The sequence below is a fragment of the Typopeltis vanoorti genome, chromosome 4 (assembly GCF_054136105.1).
Source record: "Typopeltis vanoorti isolate ZY-2024b chromosome 4, IOZ_Tvanoo_1.0, whole genome shotgun sequence".
NCBI classification, from domain to species: Eukaryota; Metazoa; Arthropoda; class Arachnida; order Uropygi; family Thelyphonidae; genus Typopeltis; species Typopeltis vanoorti.
In genome coordinates this window covers 30,790,336-30,815,525 of record NC_143552.1, presented here as the reverse complement: position 1 = coordinate 30,815,525, position 25,190 = coordinate 30,790,336, and the positions used below count along the sequence as shown (strand labels likewise).

General features: G+C 36.0%; 1 protein-coding gene across 1 annotated transcript in view; it reads right to left on the bottom strand.

The window, feature by feature from the left end:
- The window catches only part of Fnta (farnesyl transferase alpha), a 155,918-nt gene that overhangs the window by 41,257 nt on the left and 89,471 nt on the right, over positions 1-25,190 (bottom strand). Inside the window, exon 5 of the mRNA XM_090391738.1 lies at positions 16,769-16,933. Coding sequence (XP_090247864.1) covers positions 16,769-16,933 — 165 coding nt within the window. The remainder of the gene's footprint in view (positions 1-16,768; positions 16,934-25,190) is intronic.

Sequence of the window (25,190 nt, the reverse complement as noted above, 5' to 3'; positions counted from 1 at the left end):
GCGTTTCAGTTAAAGACAACTATTCTGTCTCTGGTTGGTGACAGTGACCAAGTGATCACACTTGGGAAGTGACTAACTTTATGAATGTTCCATTCAGAAAATATTACATGCTGAACTACAAAGCAGGAAATTATGACCAACTGAGGAGTATATATACTGAGTTCAGTGGAATGGGATCGGTTGCTGGATGGAAAGAATATCGACAGTGCATGGGAAGCATTTAAAAAATACTTAAATGATGCGATATCAGAATGTGTCCCAAGATTTTGAAAAATAAATAGAGTAGGAGTCAAATGAATGTGTAATCTTATTAAGCAAGATAGTCGTAAGAAAATCCACGATGTGGAAAAAATACCATGTGCATAAGGATGACATCCATTATGAACGTTATAAACAGCAGGCTAGAATAGTTACAACTGTTGTACAGAAAGCAAAGCCTGAGTATGAAATGAAACTGGCTCTGCATGCTAAAGACAACCCACAAGAATTCCATCGATATGCTGCAAGTAATAGAAAGAATGAATATGAAAGAATAACTCTTCTAAATCCAGATGGCATGAAGGTTACAGATGCAGAAGAGGTTGTTCAGTTAATGAGTGCCCATTTTGTTAAAAGCTATCAACCTGGTGTATGCAACATTGAGCTCACTGTTACCTCTTCACTACATGAAGAAACACAGGTGTATGAGTACGAGGTATTAGAGCTGTTGCACAAATTGAATAAGAATTCAGCAATAGGGACTGATGGAATATCAGCACGTGTGCTAAAAGAGTGTTCAGCTGAAATGGTCATTCCTTTGACCAGACTGTTTAATGAGTCTCAGAACAGAGAAGATTGCGCACGAATGGAAAGACTGTATGGTAATTCCATCGCACAAGGGTAGTGCAAAGACCGATGTATCCAACTATCGACCAATTAGCATTTCAGGAGTGGTGGTGAAGATTTTGGAAAAATTGGTTAGAGCTTCATAAGGGAAGATCATGTTTTAGCAACTTGCTCACATTCTATAACAATGTTACCATTGAACTAGACAAGGGGAATGGATATACCATGACACTTAGATTTTGCTAAGGCTTTTTGACAGAATACAGCATTGTAGACTGTTGCATAAATTGGAGAAAATGGGTTTGGGTTATAGAATATTAGCATTGATAAGAGAATGGCTGACTGACATATCAAAAAGTGGTATACAGGGGATGTAAGTCTGGAAGGTTTAAGGTAACGTGGTGTACCACAAGGATCAGCTGAACACATCTGAATAACAGTGCTTGGTCCACTGTTATTCAATTTGTACATTAATGATATTGGGAAGAATTTGACAAGCAACATACAACTATTTGCTGATGATGCAAAGATAGGTAGGGTAATCAGGAATGCTGCTGATGTGCAGTACTTGCAGAATGATTTGAATAGGCTGGAATTGTGGGCATGAGAAAATGGGTGTCAGTAAATGTAAAGTCATTCACTTCGACGTTATCAGATATGACGGAGTGTTAATAGATAGGAAGTTAAAGTTCAGGGGCCATGTGGCAAAGATTGCAAATACAACTCAAAAGATATTTGCAATGCTGAAACAAACAGTAAAAATATAATGATGTTATTTGGCCTCTTTACAAGGACTTGATAAGACCTCACTTGGACTATTTTGCACATCTGGTCTCCTGGTTTCTGTTGTGATTCTGATATATTGGAGAGAGTAAAACTTTTGTACTCTCTCCATTTTTAAAAATTTTTAAAAATGATATCAGGATTGTGGAATACTAATTATGAAGACAGATTGAGTCATTTGTAGACTGTAGACACTAGCAAATAGGAGAAAGAGGGGCGATATGACTGAGACTTATGAACTTCTGAAAGGGTCATACAGGATTTCAATTGATGGAATTTTTCAATTTATAGAGGGTGGTGAAAGGATGAGAGGGCATCCTTGGAAGCTGAGAATGAATGCCGCTAAGAAGGGGGGGGGCTAGATTTTTCTCTCAGAGGGTGGTGCATGATTGGAATGGACTGCCATTGGATGTTGGGAGTGCACGCAGTGTGAATGAATTCAAGAATAAGTATGATAGCTGGTGTATGTAGCCTCCCTCAATGAGTCTCTGACTCCCTAGAGGTTTCTCTCATCATCATCATCATCATCAAATTCCAGCCATGTACCCTCAAGGGGTGTACAGGATATGATAGTACTACATGAAAAAAAAATTACATCATTACTAACTTCCTATCTACAATTTTCCTCCAATTCAGTCTGTTACTTGTCAAGACTACAACATTATCAGATCTTATATTTCTGTCATCTAAGGCACTTTGTACCGTATCAATCCATCTATATCTTGGTCTTCCTCTGGGTCGTTTTGCTGCCAACCTGGCAAAGAACACTTGTTTTGCTAATCTTTCTTCGCCCATTCTGTTTAAGTGACCATACCACCTGATATTTATTTATGCATAAATAATAAGAGGTTTCTCTTAATAATAATAACAAGGATCTGTAAGTTTTATAGATCTGGAAAAAGCATATGAACAAACTGCCAAGAGAAAAGCTTTTCAAAATGCTACAATTATACAATGTAAATGGAACATTATACAGAGCAATACAGTCTTAAATTTTAAGTTAGCAGTTAGAATTGAAAGAAGAAGATGGAAGATAGTCCATTTTCTTCTTTCACATACACACTCTACTCTTATTCATCATCTTTATGGGTCACGTTATGAAAAAAAGTAACATCAAATCGGATATAAAAATAGGAGATGTCAAATGTAGCTCTACAAATCTTCAGAATTCATTAACTAAATTGAATAACAGCAGTAATAAATTTGGCTTGAAAATCAGCAACGAAAAGAGAAAAACTATGAAAACATTCAAGACATGCACTACCTCAACTGCATTTTTAATGGAGAATCTATAAAACAAGTAAAATATTTCAACTATTTATATATTCATATTCATTAAAATTTATGCATAAATACACAACTTTTAGTAAAGGACACAAATTAAATATAGAAATAGATAAAATAAGTTGGTATGGTGGGAAACAGACTGAATTAATTCAGATGGAATAAGAGAGAAATCAACCACATCAAACTAGCATTATACACAAGACACTGTTGAAACCAATTTTAACTTATTGATCTGAGAGTTGTGTTAAAAATAAAACAGCTTATCAAAGACTAGAAACCAAAGTTATGAGAGTTCTGACAAAAAGGGAAATAAACAAATGGAATCAATGTCAGAATCACATTAAAAATGAAGGTATTAGGAAGGAACTTTATATTGTTAGCATTCAAGAATGCATGAGCAGAGCTAACTAATCTAAGATAGTATAATCACTTAAATAGAATGCTCAATAGCTGGTTAGCAAAACAGGTGTTTGATGTTAGGATGGTAAGAAAAGGTAAAAAAAAAAGATGGTAAGATCCAGAGGAAGACCAAGATCAGGATGGATTGATGCAATCAGAAGTGCTCTATTAGATAGATATGTAAGATTTAATAGAGCACTTCTGATTGCATCAATCCATCCTGATCTTGGTCTTCCTCTGGATCTTTTTCTTACCATCCTAACATCAAACACCTGTTTTGCTAACCAGCTATTGAGCATTCTATTTAGCATATCTGTTCTCCAACCAACAGGCTGTAGGCTAGAATCTCACTGTGGTCATAAATGGGTCATGAATTAGAGGGCACTAGTGCCGTCCTTAGTAGCAGATGGTGTACATGTGTTGCTCAGCTATCAGTATTTTTTAGTAAATATTAACGATATTATTATATATAATTGGTGGTATTTTGTTTATTTTCGACTGTGTTAAGTGATGTTGTTTAGTCAACTATTATTATGCAATATACTTTCAGAAACATGACTAGCAATACAAACCAGGAGCTGCAAAAAAAAAGTAAACATTATGGAAGGAATATAAACAACAAGGTGATCAGCATGCCCATGAGAAGTATAAAGCACAAGGAAGGGTAACTAATATGGTAAAGAAGACAAAAATCAGGGTTCGAGAGAAAATTAGCTAAGCAGGCCAAAGTAAATCCAAAAGAGTTTTTTTTTGCTATGTTGCAAGTAAGAGAAAGAATAATTATGGAAAGATAACTTTACTCAGTGCTGGTGGCAGGAAAATGACTGAGGTAGAAGAAATAGTTCAGTTACTAAGTGATCACTTTGCAAGGGTATATCATCCAGGTGGTGACTTTTCAGTTACTGAGGTGACAGAGACTGATGTGAGCAGAGATAGATGAACTGGAGGTACTCAGTACATTGAAAAATATCAGTGTGAATACAGCAGTGGGCCTAGATGGTATGTCTGCTCCTGTGCTATGAGAATGTGCAAGTGGAACTGGCAGTACCTTTGACAAAGTGTTTAATCTAAGTCTCAGCTCTGGCAAGGTTCCAAGGGAGTGGAAAGAGGATAAGTTAGTTTTAGATAAAGGTGGCACCAAGACAGAGTAGCAAATTACAGATCAATTAGTATCTCTGGAGTGGTGGTTAAAGTATTGGAAAAGTTGGTTAAAAGTAAAATTCAGGAATGGGTGAATAGGAATATGATACTTATAGGAGGCAGCATAGTTTTATAAAAGGGAGGTCTTGTCTCAGTAATTTATTCACATTTTATAAAAAGGTGACAGCAGAACTGGATAAAGGAAATGGCTACACCATGATACTGCTGGATTTTGCAAACCCATTTGACAGAATACCATATGGAAAACTATTACATAAGTTGGAGCAAATGGGAATGGATATGAGGCTGGTGACATGAATGGGGGATGGCTGACAGACAGATAGACATCACAGGGTGATGTATGGTGGAGTGGAATCAAGGCAAATAACAGTGACCAGTGGAGACCCCAAGGCTCTGTACAAAGATCACTACTCTTTAATTTGTATATTAATGATATAGCAGAAGATTTGAAGATGGACATTTAGTAGTGTGCTGATGATGCAAAACTAGGGACGGCAATAGTTGATAAAGGTGATGTAGATATCTTACGAGATGATTCAGAGAAAATATTGCAAGAGTTGGCAAAATAGTTCAGAAGATTACTTGGATACTGAAGAGCACACTGATAAGTAAAGATAGGGAGATTATTATTCCTCATTATAAGGCTATGATTTGGCCACATGCTGACTACTATACACAGATTTGGTGACCTGTGTTTCTTGGGGATCAGGAGGTGGTGGAGAAGATTCACAGACGAGTGACCAAACTGGTGAAAGGTCTGTGGAATGTGGAAAGGATAGATTGAGGGTGTGTGGGTTGCAGAGCTTAGCTGACAGGCAGAGGAGAGGGTATATTAAAGAAACTTATAATTTACTAAAGGGACACTATAAGATTGACACAGAAGAAATTTTTCAATACATGGGGAGTAGGGTGAAAACAAGGGGCCATAACTTGGAAGCCATCTAAGAGTGTGGTTAGCAAGGGTGGCTGACTAGGTTCTTTTCTTGAAAAGTTGTGAATGAGTGTAATGGAATGCCAGAGGTGGTTGTGAGCACCCCCAACAGTGAATAGGTTTAAGGAGACGTATGATAAGTATTGTGTTAATGGATAGAGTGGGTCTCCTGCGATGAGTCTTTTGACTCCATAGAGTGCCCATATAAATAATAATAATGTTTGAGATAAACTTTAGGTAGGATATGAATATCATCACCCCATGTGAAACCACTGCACTGCTTTCTGGAGGTCTTAAGGGGCTTGAAAAAGTTCCGAGAATCTCAAGAGCAGAATCCCAGATTATGTAAAAATAAATAAATTAATAAAGCTACTAAAAAGTATATAAAATTAATGAGATAGAAAAAAATTTTTATTCCACCCATGGTACAAAATGTACTACAGGTTTTCAGCCTTTCATGGGTAGAAGTCACATAAAAAAAGTGACAGATTAAGTTGGAGGGAAACTGTGCAGGATACTGTAAGATTCATCATTGCTGTACTGTCACAGCATCCTGTACATCTCCTGAGGATACGTATCAAGAATTTGATAGTAAAATCTGAAGATAACGATGTTCTGGGTGTCTGAAGTAATTATTCATCATTTCCTCAAGAGACATGCAGGACTCTATGATAGCACTACATAAATAAGTTTACATTGTTATTTTATTTTTATAAAATAAAGACAAGACTTGCATGCTCATCTAGAGCAGGCTTTTACAAACATCCATATCCAAACTGGGAATTGAACCCATAAGTCATAACAGTCAGAGAACAAGTATGCTATAAACCCAGCCAATGAGGCTGGCAGTTTACTCTCTTACTAGCAACAATTTTCTTCTGAATTAATCTGTTACATGACAGGTTTCCAATATTGTCAGGTATCACACTTAGGTCCTCTAAGGCACTATTAGCTGCATCAATCCACCTACATCTTGGTCAACCTCTAAGACTGTGTGTTGAAGCTTAAGTGTTGGTTGAAGCTAATTTTTATTCTATTTTTAATAGAATAAAGACAATACTAGGAATGAATTAAACAAAGGTTTAATAATTTCAATGTTTCATCTTTATCACAGAGACATCAGAGATTTGACAGAAAATTATAACATACATGCATACAAGCAACAAGTCCTAAGAGGGAAATCCTCCATATGTTTCCATCTTTATTCGTGTCCAATAATCAAGGATGCGGGTGAGCATCTTTGGTTATTGTACAAAAGATGTAAGAATTTATTTCCCACATCTTGGGGCATTTCACAAAACCAAATTTATCCGGGTTTGGGTTGATTTTTTGAGATCTGTTGCTGATTCCAGAAATTTTTTCAAAGTACAGCAGCTCGAATCCATATGATTTTCTGCAAGGTGTCTGAAGCATTGTCTGCTAGACCAGGCTGATTATAATTGTGGCAAAGTGTATTTCTTATTATTTTTACGATTATTTCTGCCAGTTTTCGTTTAGGAATGTCCCTTATTTTAAATACATTGGCTTTTTACTCAAGAAATCTTAGGGTATTATAAGTGAATTTTAAAGGTAAATATATGCAGATTAATAGAGGAAAGAAATTTTGCATATACCTTGTTTGGAAGTTAGGATGTCTTCTTTCTCTACTTCTGCTGTTAAGAAAGGGGGGGGGTTCGGAAATGTGGAGGGGGTGTTTGAGGCAAGGTGGGAAGATAAATTAGAAAACCCGTATTTTTTTAAAATAATATATATACATATATATACATTATAATATTTAAGGGCGCTTTTTGGGGAAGGGATATGGGAAACAGGGGCGGAGGAGAGTGTTAACGGGGTGCGAGCCGTTTCGATCCTGTATCATCATCGGAACATTACGAAAAAAGTGTAGGGCTATGTCATGACAGTTTGGTGTGTCTGCTTTTAGCGGCGGGGGGGTTTCGCTTATTGGTCGGAGTTGTGACCTAATTTTCATGTTTTGCAGCTTCCAACATTCAGAAATTAGGTAGGGTCGGTGGACGTTGATCGAGTTTTGATCACATTTTATGGCAATTGTTTCCGATATTCTAAGCATTGTTTCGTTGTCTTGTTTGTCTATTATTATGGCCTTGTCAATTTGCGGGGTATGTTTCTGTTCAAGGGCGTGAACTGCTATTTCTGTCTTACCTGTACTCTGTTTTTCTTTTTGATGTTGCGTTTTTTTGTGTTTAAATATTCTGGAATAGGGATGTTGCAGTCCCGGAAATGTTCTTGTAGTCCAGCCCATAAAGACCTGATGGTAGAACCTGTGTAGGTGATATCACAGTCTTTGCAACGATGTTGCGATGTTGTGTGTGAGAGATTTAGTGGGTTTTAGGAGAGTTGCTAATTTTTGGTTTGTTGCGAATACTAGTTTATAGTCCATGTGTTTGAAAATATATTTGTAGTCTTTGTATGTGTTTTGAATGTAGGGCAGTTTGATAACCTTTCATGTTGGGAAGTCTGTTTTGGTTGTAGGGCTGTTTTGATGGGGTTTTTGCTGTTCTGTTTGCATAATTTATTAGTTGTGTGGTGTTGAGATAATTACAGTTAGTTGAGAATTTGTAAGCATTTATAAATTGTGATAGGATAACCAATTTTTTAACTGAATATGTATGATATGAACTGAAATCAGGTAGTTTCCGATATGCGTGGGTTTGTGATATATTTTCGTGGCTATTTTGTTATTAGTTCTGATTAACATCAGGTTTAAGAAATTGATGGATTTGTTCTGTTCAGTTTCCATGGTGAATGTTAGACTGTTGCTGTAATTGTTAAGGGATGTTTGTACATTGGTGACGTGTGTACGTTCTCCAATGCACAGAATGTCGTCCACATATCTGCCATAAAAGGAGATACAAGAGGGGAGGGAAGGGTTGAGTAGGAGTGATTTTATGTATGCCAAGAATAATTCTGCTAGATGTCCACTGATGTTTTGGCCCATATAGAGATTGACTGAAAATTTGAACATACATGTTGTTTTTGAACTTAAAGAAGTTGGCTGATATTATGAGTTTGATCAAGTTTATGATGTCTCAGGGGAACTCTCAGGGGACCCTGTAACCCCTAGAGAGCGCGTCCCCTGGGTGGCGGATAGGGGAGCCCACCATGTGTGTGTGTGTACATGTGCGTGCGTGTGTGTGTATATATATGGTGGGGTGGTCCAAATATACTGAATAAGGACTCGTGGACCAACAGGGCCATAAGGGGCAATCATCTTGATTGTAAGGGAAGCGGCACTCCCATGGACCCCTAGCTGGATCTATCTTCTCCTTCTTCTACTTTGAGGAAGACCCACTTACTTTAATCTTTCCTATAAGGCCTTATCAGCCAACTCTTCTTACTTTATGACCGTTGTGCTATTAGAGTACTCGAGGGCCATGGGGTCTTTTCATTTCTGGCCTTACAACTATGTCCTCTCTATAAACCTTACTATATTTCTTCTATAATCTACCCTTTCCCCTTCAATATACCCTATTCCTCCTATGGGTTTAAATTCGGAAGAAGGCGAGTTCAGAAGCCTTAAGGTAGCAGCCTTACCACTGAACTATTCCATCGTCAGGCTAGTCCCCTGACATGGAGAACATAACCATACTTGTAAGCTGACAGAAAAAGATAATCGGATTGAATCTATGGGAAATGACCCTGGAATGGAAAAGGGAAAACGAAAATGGAAACGACAAAATATAATACACATAGCAAACTGGAATGTAAGAGGAATAGCATATAAAGAAATAGAATTAGACCAGTTATTAAATGAAAGAAATTTTAAAATAGCAGTAATCACTGAAACAAAAATGAAATTAAAAGGAATTATGAGAACTGAAAATTTTAATGTGATATACAGTGGAGTCGACAGAGACCAAAGAGCACAAGCAGGAGTCATGATTTGGATTCATAACTCCCTTTCAAAACAGTTAAAACATTATAAATTATGGAATGAAAGAATAATAGAAGCTAGAATAAAAATAGATAGAGGCTATTTAACAATAATTGGTTTATATGCCCCAGAAGAAGGAAGAGAACAGGATAATATTGATTTTTATAATCAGCTACAAAACATATATAATAAAATAAATAAAAATGATTACATAATTTTAGCAGGAGACTTAAATGCAAGAATTGGAAACACGAAAATTAATAATAATAAAGGAATACATGGAGAACACACTCTAAACAGAAATGGTAAAAAATTGATTGACTTTGTAGTTTATAATAACCTAAAAATAATGAATTCCTTCTATAATCATAAAGACATACATAAATATACTTGGGCAGCAAGAAGATGGAAATCAATATTAGATTACTTCATATTAAATGAAAAGACATCAAAATTTTCACTAGATGTTAGAGTTCATAGAGGATATGAAATAAGCAGCAACCACTTCCTTGTTAAAATAAAATTAAGATTACCACCTAAATGGCTACAAGTAACAAGAACAGAAAGAAAAATTGAAACATTTGTTTATAAAACTAGAGTATTGAATGACACAAATGTACAATGGCTATATGAACAAAGAATTAACCAGTATCTAGATAAAATAAAACAAAATGAAGAAATAGAAATATAATGGCTTAATATAAAAACGATACTAAATGCAGCAGCAAATGAAAGCTTAGGAAAGACCAAAAAATTCAATAAAAGAAAAAAAACTGAAGATCTGGAATGATACAATCAAAGAAATAATCAAAAAGAAAAAAGAAGCCTATCACAAATGGTTAAGCAGTAAAAGATTAGAAGATGAAATAGAATATAAAAGAATAAGAGCCATAGCTAAAAGAGAAGTCAGAAAAAGACATAGAGAATCATGGAATAAATTTGTTTCTAATTTAGAACATAATTTATATAAAATAAGACCCAATGTACATAAGATTTTGAAACACCTAAATGCAGATACCAAAGAAAACATAAAATTAAACACTGAATTGAAATTAGAAGAATTTCTAAATTACTACACAGAAACTGTGGACAGACAAATATTTTAAAAAAGACAACTGGCAAACAATTAATGAAAATGAAAAGGAAATAACTGAAGAAGAATTAGAAATCAGCCTGAAAGAAACAAGAAACGGAAAATCACCTGGAGAAGATAAGCTAGGTTCAGAACTATATAAATACGCAGGAACAAGATTCAAAGGAAGACTCTTATTATTTTTAAATAAAATTTACTCAACTGGTATCCCCCAATAGAATGGAAAAAAGCAATTGTGATTCCTATCTTTAAGAAAGGTAATAGAGATGACCCTAAAAACTATAGAGGTATCAGTATACTAAATTCATGTTACAAAATATACAGCAGAATCTTAAATAACAAACTAATGAAATATTCCGAAAACTTTATTCTAGGGGTACAAAATGGATTTAGAAAAGGACGATCATGTATAGACCCAGCCTTCTGCCTAAAATTAATAATAGAGAAAAGAAGAGAATGTAATTTAGAAACACATATTGCATTTATTGACTTTGAAAAAGCATTTGACAAAGTTAAAAGAAACACATTATTTAACATATTAAAAGAAAGACAAATACCAAATAATATCCTAAAAGCTGTCACAAGCATATATGAAAATAATCAAATACAAATAAGATTAAATCATGAGCTATCATATACAAGAGAGATAAACCAAGGGGTCCGACAGGGATGTCCCCTCTCAGCAACTCTTTTTAATATCTACTTAAATGAAATAATAATAAAATGGAGTAAAAATTTACATCAAGGAATTAAACTTTCACCTACAGTTAACTTAAACACTCTCCTCTTTGCAGACGACCAAATAATAATTACAAATTCTGAAGATAACTTACAGAAAGCTATTTTAAATCTAAATGAGATATCCAAAGATTATGGTATGATAATATCAACGGAAAAATCAAAAACTATGGCCTTTAAAGGACAAGATCTAGCAAGAACTAAAATAGTATTAGATAACAAGATCTTAGAACAGGTGAATTCATTTAACTATCTAGGATGTATGATCACTTATGAAAATGAAAAAGATATAAAAATAAAAATTGCAAAATATTTAAAAATAACAGGAGTAATTAACTCTATATTTAAACCAAACCTAGTTCAAAAACAAACCAGGCTAAAAGTATACAATACATTAGCCCTACCGGTCTTAATGTATGGAAGCGAAATCTGGACAATAAAACAAAGATTAACAACAGCAGAAATGAAGTTTATGAGAAAAACTGCAAAGTATACCCTATTTGATCACAAAAGAAACGAAGATATTATGAAAGAACTAAACCAAGAACCAGTAATTGAAAAAATTAAAAAATATAAACATACATGGATGGAACACGTTCAAAGAATGAAAACAGAAAGATTACCAAAACAAGCCTTAAAGTACAAGCCATTAGGAAAAAGAAAACCAGGACGTCCTCTTAAACGATTCAACGATGACTTCTAAGGCCGGAACAGGCCATACTAGGCCTAAATCCTTGATAATACGTATGATGATGATGATCAAGTTTATGATGTCATTAGGTGTTAATTTTGTGCATGCGTGCAGCGTGTGGTCCTCTGTGAGTAGTGTGTGTATACAATGTCTAATGTTCTGGGGACGTCCACGTTAGTGTATAATGAAGTTGCATCCAATGAGATGAGGACGTCTTCCTGGGATAAAGTGATGTTATTTATTTTCTGTAATAGGTCATCCATATTTTTTATCATGGAGTTTGACGTTGTAAGTACAAATAGATAAAAGTAAATAAAAATAAAAGTAAAATTAAAAGTACAAATAAAAGTCTGAACAGAACAAATCCATCAATTTCTTAAAAAAGACGTTAATCAGAACTAACAACAAAATAGCCACGAAAATATACCACAAACCCAAGCATATCGGAAACTACCTCCATTTCAGTTCATGCCATCCATATTCAGTTAAAAAATTGGTCATCCTATCACAATTTATAAATGCTTACAAATTCTCAAATAACCGTAATTATCTAAACACGGAATTAAAGAATTTAACACAGATTTTTAAAAATCGCAACTATCCTACACAACTAATAAATTATGCATACAGAACAGCAAAAACCCGTCAAAACAATCCTACAACCAAAACAGACTTCTCAACACGAAAGGTTATCAAACTGCCCTACATTCAAAACACATACAAAGCCTACAAATATATTTTCAAACACACGGACTATAAACTAGTATTCACCACGAACCAAAAATTAGCAACTCTCCTAAAACTCACTAAATCTTTCACACATAAAGAAATACTAGAACACCACAATGTAGTCTACAAATTTCCTTGCAAAAAAGACTGTGATATCACCTACACAGGTTCTACCATCAGGTCTTTATGGGCTAGACTACATTTCCGGGACTATAACATCCCTATTCCAGAATATTTATACACAAAAAAAAATGCAACATCAAAAAGAAAAACAGAATACAGAGTACAGGGAAGACAGAAATAGTAGTTCATGCCCTTGAACAGAAACATACCCTGAAAATTGACAAGGCTATAATAATAGACAAACAAGACAACAAAAAATGCTTAGAATATAACGGAAACAATTTCCATAAAATGTGACAAAAACTCAATGTCCACCAACCCTACCTAATTTCTGAATGTTGGAAGCTCCAAAACATGAAAATTAGGACACGACTCTGACCAATAAGCAATAACACAACCTCCCCACCCCCAAAGCAGACACACCAATCCGTCATGACATAGCTCTACACTTTTCCTATAATGTTCCGATGATGATACAGGATCGAAACGGCTCGCACCCCGTTAATGCTCTCCCCTGCCCGTTTCCCATATAACCCTTCCCCAAAATGCACCCTTAAATATTATAATGTATATATATGTATATATATTATTTTAAAAAAACACGGGTTTTCTAATTTATCTTCCCACCATGCCTCAAACACCCCCTTCCATGTTTCCAACCCCCCATTTCTTAACAGCAAACAGCAGAAGTATGGAGAAAGAAGACATCCTAACTTCCAAACAAAGTATGTGCAAAATTTTTTCCTCTATTAATCTGCATATATTTACCTTTTTAAATACACTTATTATACCCTAAGATTTCTTGAGTAAAAAGCCAATGTATTTAAAATAAGGGAGGACACTCCTAAATGAAAACAGGCAAAAATAGCTGTAAAAATAATAGTTTTTTAAAAGGAGTAACATGGGAATTTCCCAGAAATAATATAAGCTATAAACATGAGAAATACCTGTATCTCTTATGTTTTCTTCCGAGCATATCTTCCAGTTTGTTGGAATAAAACAAGATGTAAATACAAAGAACTTTGTATATACCTGCAAATGAGAGGGAAGAGAACTAGTCTTTAGGAGGAAAAGAAGTCAGCTCTTATGGGATTTAAAAGCAATGCAATATTATATTTCTTTAAAGCTCTGGTTCTTTTTTCAGAGGTGTCCCAGTTATCAGGATTAGCATTACTGTAAGCTATATGTAGAGAGCTAAGTGTTTTGTCAATTTTGTTGGAAAGGCCAGACTATTGCTATTTTTTATAAGACTAAGATACATTGCTAATATGTTCTCCATTTGGACAATTCAAAAGCATGAGACTCATTCCTACTCCACCCCAACCTAAGCACTTCAGAATCTAGCTCATTATATAAAAAGAATATAAGAACAGTCTGGCTTTTCTAGACACAGTAATCACATCTCTTCCTAATGATACACTATTTTTCATAGTTTATTCTTTACCTAAGCATAGCCAACAAAAGTTTTTATGCCAAGTAACTTATGCCTAGGCTAAATGACTTCATATCATATTGCCTTAGTATCCCATTATGCACAGTGCACTTCCTCTTGGATGCATATGCTACCATGCATCATGATAAAGATCACTACCCAGACTGGCTTTGACATTTAACAAGGTGATAAAGTGATCAAATGACTGCTGATCTTCACGTATGAATGATAGAAAGGAATGATCTGTTTGCTATTTTTAGTAAAAAAGGAGAATTCTTACTAAAAGTAGCAGACATATAGGAGAAGGGGAATAGGTGAAGAAAGTATATAGCCATATCATCAGCTGCAAGATGGACAGATGACTAAAAACATGATCATATGCAAAGGAGCACAGTATGATCCAATTTCTATACAGTAAGGATACAGAAATTTCCTTAACATATGAAATTATTATTATTTGTCACCTCCAGGGAGTCCAAAGACTCATCGAGGGAGGGCATCTACTCTACAATTTTGCTTCCCCCACTCACAATCCACCAACTGACAGCAACTACACCAACGCCATCTACCGCCGACCACCACCATCTCTAGTATTTCCACAGACAATCACAAACATCCATGCCCACGGCGGGATTCAAACCCGCAGCCTCTTGACTGGAGAGTAGACATGCTAACCACTCAGTCAGCCAGGTTGGCCGAGTGGTTAGCGTGTTCCTAAAAAAGTTGGTAACAATACAAAGAAGAAACATCATATTGCAGGGTTGGGTTGCTGTAATGTCTTTTGCTAACAACAACAGATGCTCAAGACAAGTAGAAACTGTGTTTCTTGATGAGTGCGACTAGGGTGTGAATGCAGAATGCTACTGTACGAGGGTGATCTGAAAGTTCTCGGCCTAACAATAAAAAAACGAATTTATAATTTCAAAATGATTTTTATTTTTCAACATAATCTCCGTTAAGACTAATACATTTATTCCAGCTGGATAATGATGCTCCAGCACCATTATCCCGTCCCTGTAGTGGTTCTCAGTAAGATCTGCAAAATACCCCTCTATAGCTGCAATCACCTCTTGATTCAAAGAAAAATACTGACCAGCAAGGAAGAGTTTTAGTTTTGGGAAGAGATAGAAGTCAGAGGGAGCCAAATCTGGGGAATAGGGTGGATGTTCCAACAATTCATTGTGCAGATCCCTTAATTTTCCCATTGCCAAAACACCTTCCTGGGCAGGTGTCCTGATGAAAGATGATTTTTTTCTTCTGCAAACTGGGTCTTTTCTCACGAATTCTTTTGTCTAGTCTGGTTAAAAGATCGGAATAATATTCCCTGGTTATTGTTTTACCCTTTTCAAGATAATTAATAAACAAAATGCCTTTAGCATCTCAAAACACAGATGCCATGACCTTTCCTGCTGATGGAACCGACTTTGGCACTGAACAACCGGCTTCTGTCCACCGTTTTAACTGCTGTAGATTCTGTGTGTAATGATGAATCTAGGTCTCATCCATAGTAATAAATCAACACACAAAATCAGTTTTATTCTTGTTAAAATGCTCCAAGCACTGTTCAGAGATTTTCATGCAACTGTGTTTTTGTCCTGCTGTGAGCAAGCGGGGCACCCATCTTGCACAAAGCTTTTTCATTTGCAATTCTTCATTCAAAATATATCCTATAAGCTCTTTTGAAATGCCTATAGCCTCAGCAATTTCACACATTTTCACTCACCAGTCATCCAATACCATATCGTGCACTTGATCAATAATTTCTGGTGTTGTTACACTTTTTGGATGTCCTTCACGTGGATCATCTTCAAGGCTGATACAGCCATGTTTAAACTCGGCAGCCCATTTCTTAATTGTCAAAAAACGAAGGAGAAGAGTGCCCATAAACTTTTATGAACTTCGAATGAATTTCTTTTGGCATTAAACCTTCTTTTACAACGAATTTTATAACCACTCGACTCTATTTCATCCATTTCAAGTTGTCATCATCATCAGCCACAGACAAACACTTTTGCTTCAGATAGCTGTATAAAACAAACTACTTGATAGAATGACTTGCAATTTCACATGGATGCTTATGAAAGATGTACCAACTTAAAAAAAAAAAAAATCTTGCTGATAGTGTTGCCATCTATGGTTGGGGATGAGAACAGACCACCCTCATAACATGCTAGATCAATTAAAGTATGTCATTCACTGCAAATGCTCTGGATTGATGATGATATGTAAGTGTGCCATTATGTTGCATAATGCCAACTGTATTATGCAGTATGAGAATAGTTACAGCATTACAATTGGGACCTTCTTAACCACCAAATGCACAATCTGCATAATTTGCATCTCTGGAGACTGAAGGATCACCTAGCTGGTAAATGATGAGGTATGCACAGCACTTCCATTTCTTGGTTGAATAAGACACTTAACACCAATTTCTGTTATGCAAGGATGCTTGGGTACCACAGTGAGACAAATGCATAAACATCTTGACACACCAAAGTGCTTGTCACTTTCTTTTTTTGAACATCCTCACAATCAAAAACTAATAAGAATTCCTTAAAAGAACTAATCCAATTTTGCTATATTTTTAGTGGTTATTACTAGAAAAACAGAAAACAAAACAAAACAAAAAACATACATTGTTTATTTAAAATGTCCTCATAAGAGTTGTTTAAATAGCTTACTTAATTTCACTTTCCAAAATTTCATCTGTAGGTTTTATTGTTGTGTGGAAAATAACAAAGTATCGCTGATTCCAAGCAGAATTATTGCGAATATCTTCATCTAGTAATTTGTTAACAAACTCTAATTCTCCATCCCATAGTCCAAATTCTTTGAGAGCCCACTGTCTAAAAAATCAAATATAATAAAAGAAAAAACTTATTATTTTAATACTTTTATTAAAATAAGTTATTTTCATTCTGGAAAACTGCATATCTAGAAACTTTGAAGACCTGGGCTAAAACAGATGTAAATTCCAAACATAAATTATAAGAAACATGGAAACAATAATAGCATTATGAGAATAATCTAGAATAACAAGAGGAGGAGGACATTACTTATCTCTAATCTTTAGATATTCGTCATTTATCTTTTTTCCCATCATTATATTTCACACCCTCTAACAGTTTTCATATTTTATAAGTCAGTAAGTGTTCACTAATTTTCTGCTGCATTGTTTGCATATTATACATAAATAATGGCATTTAGTATAAAAATATATAAATGATAGAATTTCAATGCAAAAGCAAAACAGAACATAGAGAGAGAAAAAATAAATCTGCTTTCTGCCGAGTATATAATATATAATAATTCTGCAGACTTGGTTGGCTGAGTGGTTAGCATATCCGCTCTCCAGCCAAAAGGCTGCAGCTTCGAATCCTGCCATGGGCATGAATGTTTGTGATTGTCAGTGATAATACCAGTAGTGGTGGTGGGTGGTAGATTGCATTGGTGTAGTTGCGGTTCGTTGTAGTTGGTGGATTGAGTGGTGGTCACCTACTCTATGACAAAGTTGTAGAGTAGGTGACCTCCCTCGATGAGTCTTTGGACTCCCTGGAGGTGTCACATAATAATAATAATAAAATAATAATAATTATCTTATCCTCATAATGTTTTCATTATGAGAATGATACAATCATCATCAAATTCAGGAATTTGATGATGACACTTCTAAGTGCATCAATCCACCTAGATCTTGGTATTCCTGTCATTCTGACATCAATCACTTTTACTCTAACCTTTATTCTCTCTCTCTCTTTCTAAGGGCTCACATTACTTTAGATTATTCACTCTACTCACACAGTCTTGAATGATAACAACATAAAGTTCCTTTTTAATATCTTCATTTTTAAAATGATTCTGTCACTGATATCATCTGAACTTCTGGTGTTTCTCAGAACTCTCATATCTATAGTATCTAATTTTTAAGTAACTGTTTAACTCCGCTTTCAGATCCATAAGTTAAACTTATGGATGTTTAAGTTTAAATAATACTGTCCTATACTGACAGTTTAGCATTTTGGCTAATTTCACTGTCTGTATAAACATATAAATTTTATTCAGTGGACTCAACATTACACTACCTTTTCTTATTCTGTTGTCTATATCCATATTTAATTTGCCATCTTCATTAAAAATTGCGCCTAAATAGCTGCTTGACTTGATCAGTAGATTTCCTATTCAGAATGCAGTCAATATTCTACATGTTCATGCAGATTTTTAAAGTTTTTGTCTTTTTATAAATGATTTTTACACCAAATTTGATAAAGAAGTTATTTAATTTAGTTAAGGAATTCTGAAGACTTGCAGTAGATTTATTTAAGAGTGTAATATCACATGTATAAAATAAACAGGTGAGATTCTTATAAATAACCATTACAAGATGTTATATTCAAGCAATAATGATCAGAGAAAGGAAGGAGTAGCTGTTGTCATCATCATCAGCCATTGTCAATCCACTGCTGGATGAAGGGGCTTCATCCAGCAGTGGATGAAGTTCGAAGATTACTCCAAAACTGTCTATCAATGGCTTTCCTTCCCCATGTCACTCCTTCAAATCTGATGATATCATCAATCCAGTGTGATTTTGGTTGGCATTGTAGTCATTTTTCCTCCAGTAGAATCCAATCCAGTACTTCTTTTGTCCACTGTTGATCATGTCTTTAAGCAATATGCCCAGCCCATTGCCACTTCAGCTATTTCACTCTATGATGTCAGAGACTTCAGTTTAATTTCTTATTCAAGTATTCCTTTTGTGATCAAGTCTTATGATACCAAGCATACTTCTTTCCATACTAAATTGAGTTGTTCTTAATTTTTGCATTTCTTTTACATTTAGTGTCCATGTTTCACTGCCATATGTTAATACAGGAAGAATACACTGTTTAAAAACTTTCCTTTTCAGGCATAATGTGTATCTTTTAATTTTGTTCGTTATATTTTGTTTCACTGATATCTGTTGTCCTAAGCATATTTAATGATCAATTTGTTAAATTTCATCATTATTGATTTTCAACATTTCTGAGACAAATCTGAGATGAGGCTCAGAAATGTTGAAATTCAAAATTATAAGTCGCAGAGCAACGTGACTTATAATTTGCCCACAGTTGAAAAACCCATAGCAGGCAGAGTGCCAAGAAGAGTCAATTCATGTTGAAGGAGAGAAAAGAATAAGGGATGTACGAATTTATCACCAAAATGCAAAATCACGTGCTTTATACATAAAATTTTCCAACTGTTATACAAGCAAAATAGTTACCACTTTAAAAATTAGAATGTTCATAAAAGAAAAGCTAATTTTCCGACATGTAATAATAAATGTTCATCCCACAAAATAGAGTTTACTCTATTATCTGAATGGATTCACCTTCTTCTGCCATGCACAGAAGTGTGGAGGGTTTTCTCTCATCTGTGGTCAAATTATTGCAATTGTGAAAGAAAAGGTGAGCAGCATGAATGAAGAGAATAAGAGAGAAGGAACACAGAGTGGACAGGGAAACAAGGGGAGGGGGGGGGTCAGGGTGGACATTGCCTGAAAATTGTAGATGATGGTTTCAGGAGTAGATGTGTGAGTGTACAAGAAAGTATTAACACAGTCAAGGATGTGGGGGGGTGACATTTAGGTCTGGGGAGGGGTATAATATCAGTGATGAACATATTATACCCCTCCCCAGACCTATATAATATCAGTGATGAACATATATATGAGTATAGAGGAGTCATGTATGAGAAGTGGGGTTAGTGGGAATTGTTATAGAAACAGAAATGAGATAATGTGTATGGTGACAAATGCTAGAAGGAACACAGAGTTTAAAGTATTCATAACAAGGGAATGAAACTAGCATTGATAGAGTTCATTTCCCCAAAAATTGTTGATATAGGTGAGACATGGTTGAATGAGGATGACATTCTGGGAGGAATACAATAAGATATGTAGAATTTTTGTGAAGACAGACAAAGCAAAAAGGAAGAAGTGTTACTGATGATGGCAGAAGAGTTATGCCCATCTAGGATGGAGATGCAAGGAGCAAATACTGGCAGTGGTTTTAAAGCAGTATGGTGTGAAGTGGAGGTGGAAAGATGAAATTTTTAGTAGCGTGTTGCTACAGATGTGGTAATGTGGCAGGCAGTGAGAAGGAAATGTTTAGACAAATTGGTCCGGCTAATAAGAAAAGGGTGATCATTATGAAGAATGTCAATTATGGTAATATAGACTGGAATGAAGAGACAGTGTCTGGAACCAAAGAGAGTGAATTTTTTGAGTTTTTGAGGAATATATCTTAAGCAGTATGTAACAAAGGCTACGTGTGGATCGAAGGTCTTGGATTTGATTACCACATCAGAAGATGTTGTAAATGAAGTGTCACATCTTCCTCCAGCTGGTGAAAAGGACCATGAAGTGATCACTTGGGTGTTAGCCAGCCATATCAGGACTTTTGTGAGAAAGAGTTATATGTGGAACTATAAGGCAGGAGATTATGGCAAACTCAGGGGGTAGCTTGCAGCTATATCATGTAATGAGGAATTGCATGGTAAAGAAATCAATGCTGCTTGGTCTCTACTTGGGAAGTATCTGGCAGAGGCAATGACCGAGTATATTCCAAATGTTAGGAGTAAATGGATGAACTGAAGGAGAGAAGCATGCAATCTGGAAGAAAAAGGCATTGTGGAGGCAGCATGATGAGTAGAGATAATCAGTTACATGAGGGGGGGGACAAAGAGCAAGCAAGGAAGGTGACTCACTTCATAAGGGTAGCAAAAGTGTGGTATGAGCAGCAGTTAGCAAATAATGCTAAAAGAAATCCTAGGGAGTTTTTTCAGTATGTGGCCAGTAGAAGGAAGCATGATTATGGGAGGATGACATTGCTCAGTGATAATGGGAGAATGACAAACACTGAGGAGGATATAGTAGAGGTGTTTAATGAACAGATCATTAAAGTGTTCCATCCTTGTGATTGTAACATGACACAGAACTTGAGAGCAGTGGGAATGGGGGAGGAACAACTGACGGTGAGTGAGCAGGAGGTATATGAGGAATTGAGTAAACTAGATGCCAAAAGGCAATGGAAATTGATGGTATATCACTGTGTGTCTTGAGGAAATGTCTGAGGGAGTTAACAACAGCTTCAATGTACATTTTTAACATGAGTCTTAGATTACCCTAGGTTTCAAAAGAGTGGAAAGATGGCGAAATTATTCTGCTTCATAAAGGGGGTGCTAAAGCTGCAAATTATAGGCCAATCTGTTTGTCTGGAATTGTGGTCAAGGTGTTAGCGACACTAGTGAGGACAAGAATTCAGAACTGGGTGGATAGCAGTAGAATTCTCTTTAATGGACAGCATAGGTTTGCTAAAGGAAGATTGTGTTTTAGCAATCTACTTACTTATTATAACAAGGTGATGACAGGGGGGGGGATGCTTATACAGTAATATATTTAGATTTTACAAAAGCTTTCAATATATTGCCACATGACAAACTAGTAGTTAAATCGAAACAGATGGAGTTGGATAGTAGATTAGTGCACAGGATTGGAGACTGGCTATCTGACAGGTATTAGCAGGTTGTGTAATGGGGGGGGATATCCCAGAAGAGGAAAGTCACTATTGAAATGGCCCTAAAAGAGGGATCTGTTTTAGGGCCATTCTTGTTTAATTTGTAAGTAAATGACATTGGAAAAGACTTAAAATGATGATGTACAGTTGTTTGCAGATGATGCAAAGTTGGGAAGCATTATGAGAAGTAGAGCACATGGTGTAGCTTTGCAAGAGGGCCTAAACAGATTGCTCGAATGGGTGAGTGTGTAGGGATATCAGTTTATTGTTGCAAAATGTAAGGTTTTAAAATTTGGGAAGCAAAGATGGATGCAGAGTAGAGGATTGGTGGGGATATTTTAGAGGAGGGGGGAAAAGTGAAAGATTTGGGGGTTATGGTGGACTGGGACTTGAAATTTCATGGTCATTTTTCTAAAATTGTGAGGATAACACAGTGAATCATGGGAATAATGTGGAGAACGCTGATATATAGAAAAAAGGATGTTTTGATTCCATTGTACAAGGACTTTGATCAGGATGCATATGGATTACTGTGCACAGATTTGGTTGCTAGGTTATCAAAAGGATGATGAGATGTTGGAGAAGGTTCAGAGATGAACCCTCTGAAGAGATGAGGGTTCAGCTGGTTTTGGTCTCTGAAGTAGAATATGAGAACAGATTGAGAAAATGCAAATTACAGAGCCCAGTGGATAGAAGGAAAAGGGGAGACATGATCAAGTCATATAAGTTGATAAGCAATAATTAACAGATTAGAGGGGATAGATTTTTCATAGAATATGAAAAATCTCATCCCTTCTAATTCCTAGACAATGGTCAATTCTGTAAAAATGACACAAAGTAGGAAGAATTGCAGTGTCCAGAATGTCCAGATACCTCTCGGAGCTCAATGTTCATGGCACCACGAATAAAGGTCTATTGCCATACCAGGAAAAACAGGGCCATACCATCACACCACCACCTCTGAATATCATAGTTGTAGTTACACACTCTGGTAAGATGTTCATCAGGCATGCACCACACCTGTCCATCTACTAGGTAGAGGATGTAGCATGATTCTTCACTCCATAACACAGCTTTAGAAGCTTCCGTGTCCCACTATACACTCTTTGCACCACTGAAGACGATGCTGCAAGTGGTTTGGGTAATGTGTGGTTTGCATAATGCAGTCCTACCATGGAAACCCATGTTGTAAGCCTTGGTTCTGAATATTTTTGTGCAGATTCACATTCCAGTTGATACCAGGAACTCTGCATTCAGCATGTTGGCTGACAAATGGCAGTTTTTACATATTATCCTTCATAGCACCCTACAGTCACATTCAATGAGTGTGGTGGATTGTCCCCTGCAGGTAGCATTTGAAGTTGACTCATGGATGGCCCAATTTGTCAACAATTTGCTGAACAGATAGGCCTACAACATTGCATCCTATCACAATGCATCTTTCAAACTCAAACAGTTCCCTTCTTCAGCATTTCACCTGGACACAATTATACTGACTTGGGAGCATCATATTCATATTCCTTCAATTTACCAGCTACAAACATGTGACTCATTACATGGCATGATACACCTTACCCAAAGGGGGGGGAGATATGTCCATAGACTTCTTTCTAAGCAGTGTACCTGGAAGCTGAAAGAGGGTTAATTTTTTTTTTTTTATTTCAGTGGGTACTGTAGCCATTGGCAAAAAAGGTATTGTAAATGTGGTCAAGTTCAGTGGTGAGAGCATTATTATTTGAACAAATCAATTTTTCCCTGTTATATAAGGTTTTTATAACCCCACTCTACTGGGGGGGGGGGAGTAGTGTGTGCAGGTTGATGTATCTACCTGTGTGTGAGGGGGGTTTTTTAAACCAAGAATGCCAAGGATCTGTCAGGCTGGCATGTAATCAAGGTATCTAGAAAAGGGAAGCTGTTTTCTTGCGAAAGTCCTCCCATGACTTTTGTTTAGCTAGTTTTACAGTGTGCTTTCTTACATTTAGCTCTGTATTTTCTAAGAGCACAAGCTGACTTATTTGCCAAGAACTTTTGATATGCTTTCTTCTTTTCCTTCACTGACTCTTTAAGTTCCTATGTCCACCTTCTTCTTCTTTGGTGCATCAATCCAAAAATTGGTAAATATAGCAGCACATCACAACATCCTGTCTCAACCATGGAGTTCTAATTTTTCTATCCTTGCAGACAACTTCACCACATGCCTCTCTAGCTGAATCAATCAGGGTTTTATTCAAGGCTTGCCACTGAATCTCCAAAGTTTGGTTCCTGTTCTCAAACTCTTTAATTTTTTCTTCAATAATCTTTGTGTATTTTAGTCTACAGTTCACATCTGAGAGATGCTCAACTTTCATTCGCTTTAAAACTTTCTTACATGTTATTCTTTTCAATATGAAATTCAATTTTATCCTGCTCAAGACTAAATAGTGATCACTTTCAATTTCAAATCCTCTGTACACTCTGGTGTCCTGCACCAGGGAGAAAACATCTCTATCAACAATAATGTAGTCAATGAGACTTTTCTTATTCCTTGCCTCTTCTCTCCATGTGAATATGTGCATATTTTTATATTGGAACATGGTGTTAGTAATAACCAATCCATGTCCTGAGCAGAAATCCAACAGATATTTGCCATTATTATTAGCTTTGCTCTTTTCTCAAAATTTTCCCAAAATATTTTTGTATGTCTGACAATCATTTCCTACTCTGCTATTTAGATCCCCAACAAGGATCAACTTTTCCTTTTTCATTGTGTCAATTGCTTTTTCTAAAGCCTCAAAAAATTCCTCCACTTCTATCTTAGTAGAATCATCTGTGGGATCATAGGCACAAATAAGTCTCATTGTCCAGTTCCCCATTCTCATATTTTCCCACATTACTCTACTTGAGACTGCCTGCCATTCAAGAAGATTAGCCTCGTATTTTGTGTTTAATACTATGGCAACCCCTTCTTTTCCTTGATTGTCATTGCCTGAATATAACATTTTGTATTTATTGCTCAGAAAGATCTCACCAGTTTTTGGCTTTTTTGTTTCAGTCACCCCTATTATGTCGATCTGGCACTTATCTAATTCCTCAGCTAGCTCCATTTCTTTGCCATTCAGGCTTCTTATGTTGATAGTACCGATCTTTAACTCTGGTGATGTTGAGTTGGGGTGTGTTTTCAGATTTGTTCCAGTAGCTGACTTTTCGCTGTTCGCCCTGGTTCCCTGGCGAAAACAACGGGGGCCTTGTTTAACCGGGCGACGCCCCAGCCGGCATGAAATTTTGTCATGTTGTATTTTGGTTTAACCAATAAAAATACAATTTTGTCGGCTAAATTCCAAATTGCCATCATTGTTACTTATCCAATGTAATGCCTCGTGCACATATCAGTTTGTGAATTATTCTCTGATGATGGTGGTATTTCCCTGTCAAAATACTGATGCCTTTAAAATGTTCGAAGTAATATATATATTTTACATTGTAACATCCTTATACATAATACTAGCATTCGAGGTAGGATTTAGGCAAGCATGCCTGAGAAGAGACTAAGAAAATTGTGGTAGAAGTAATCAGG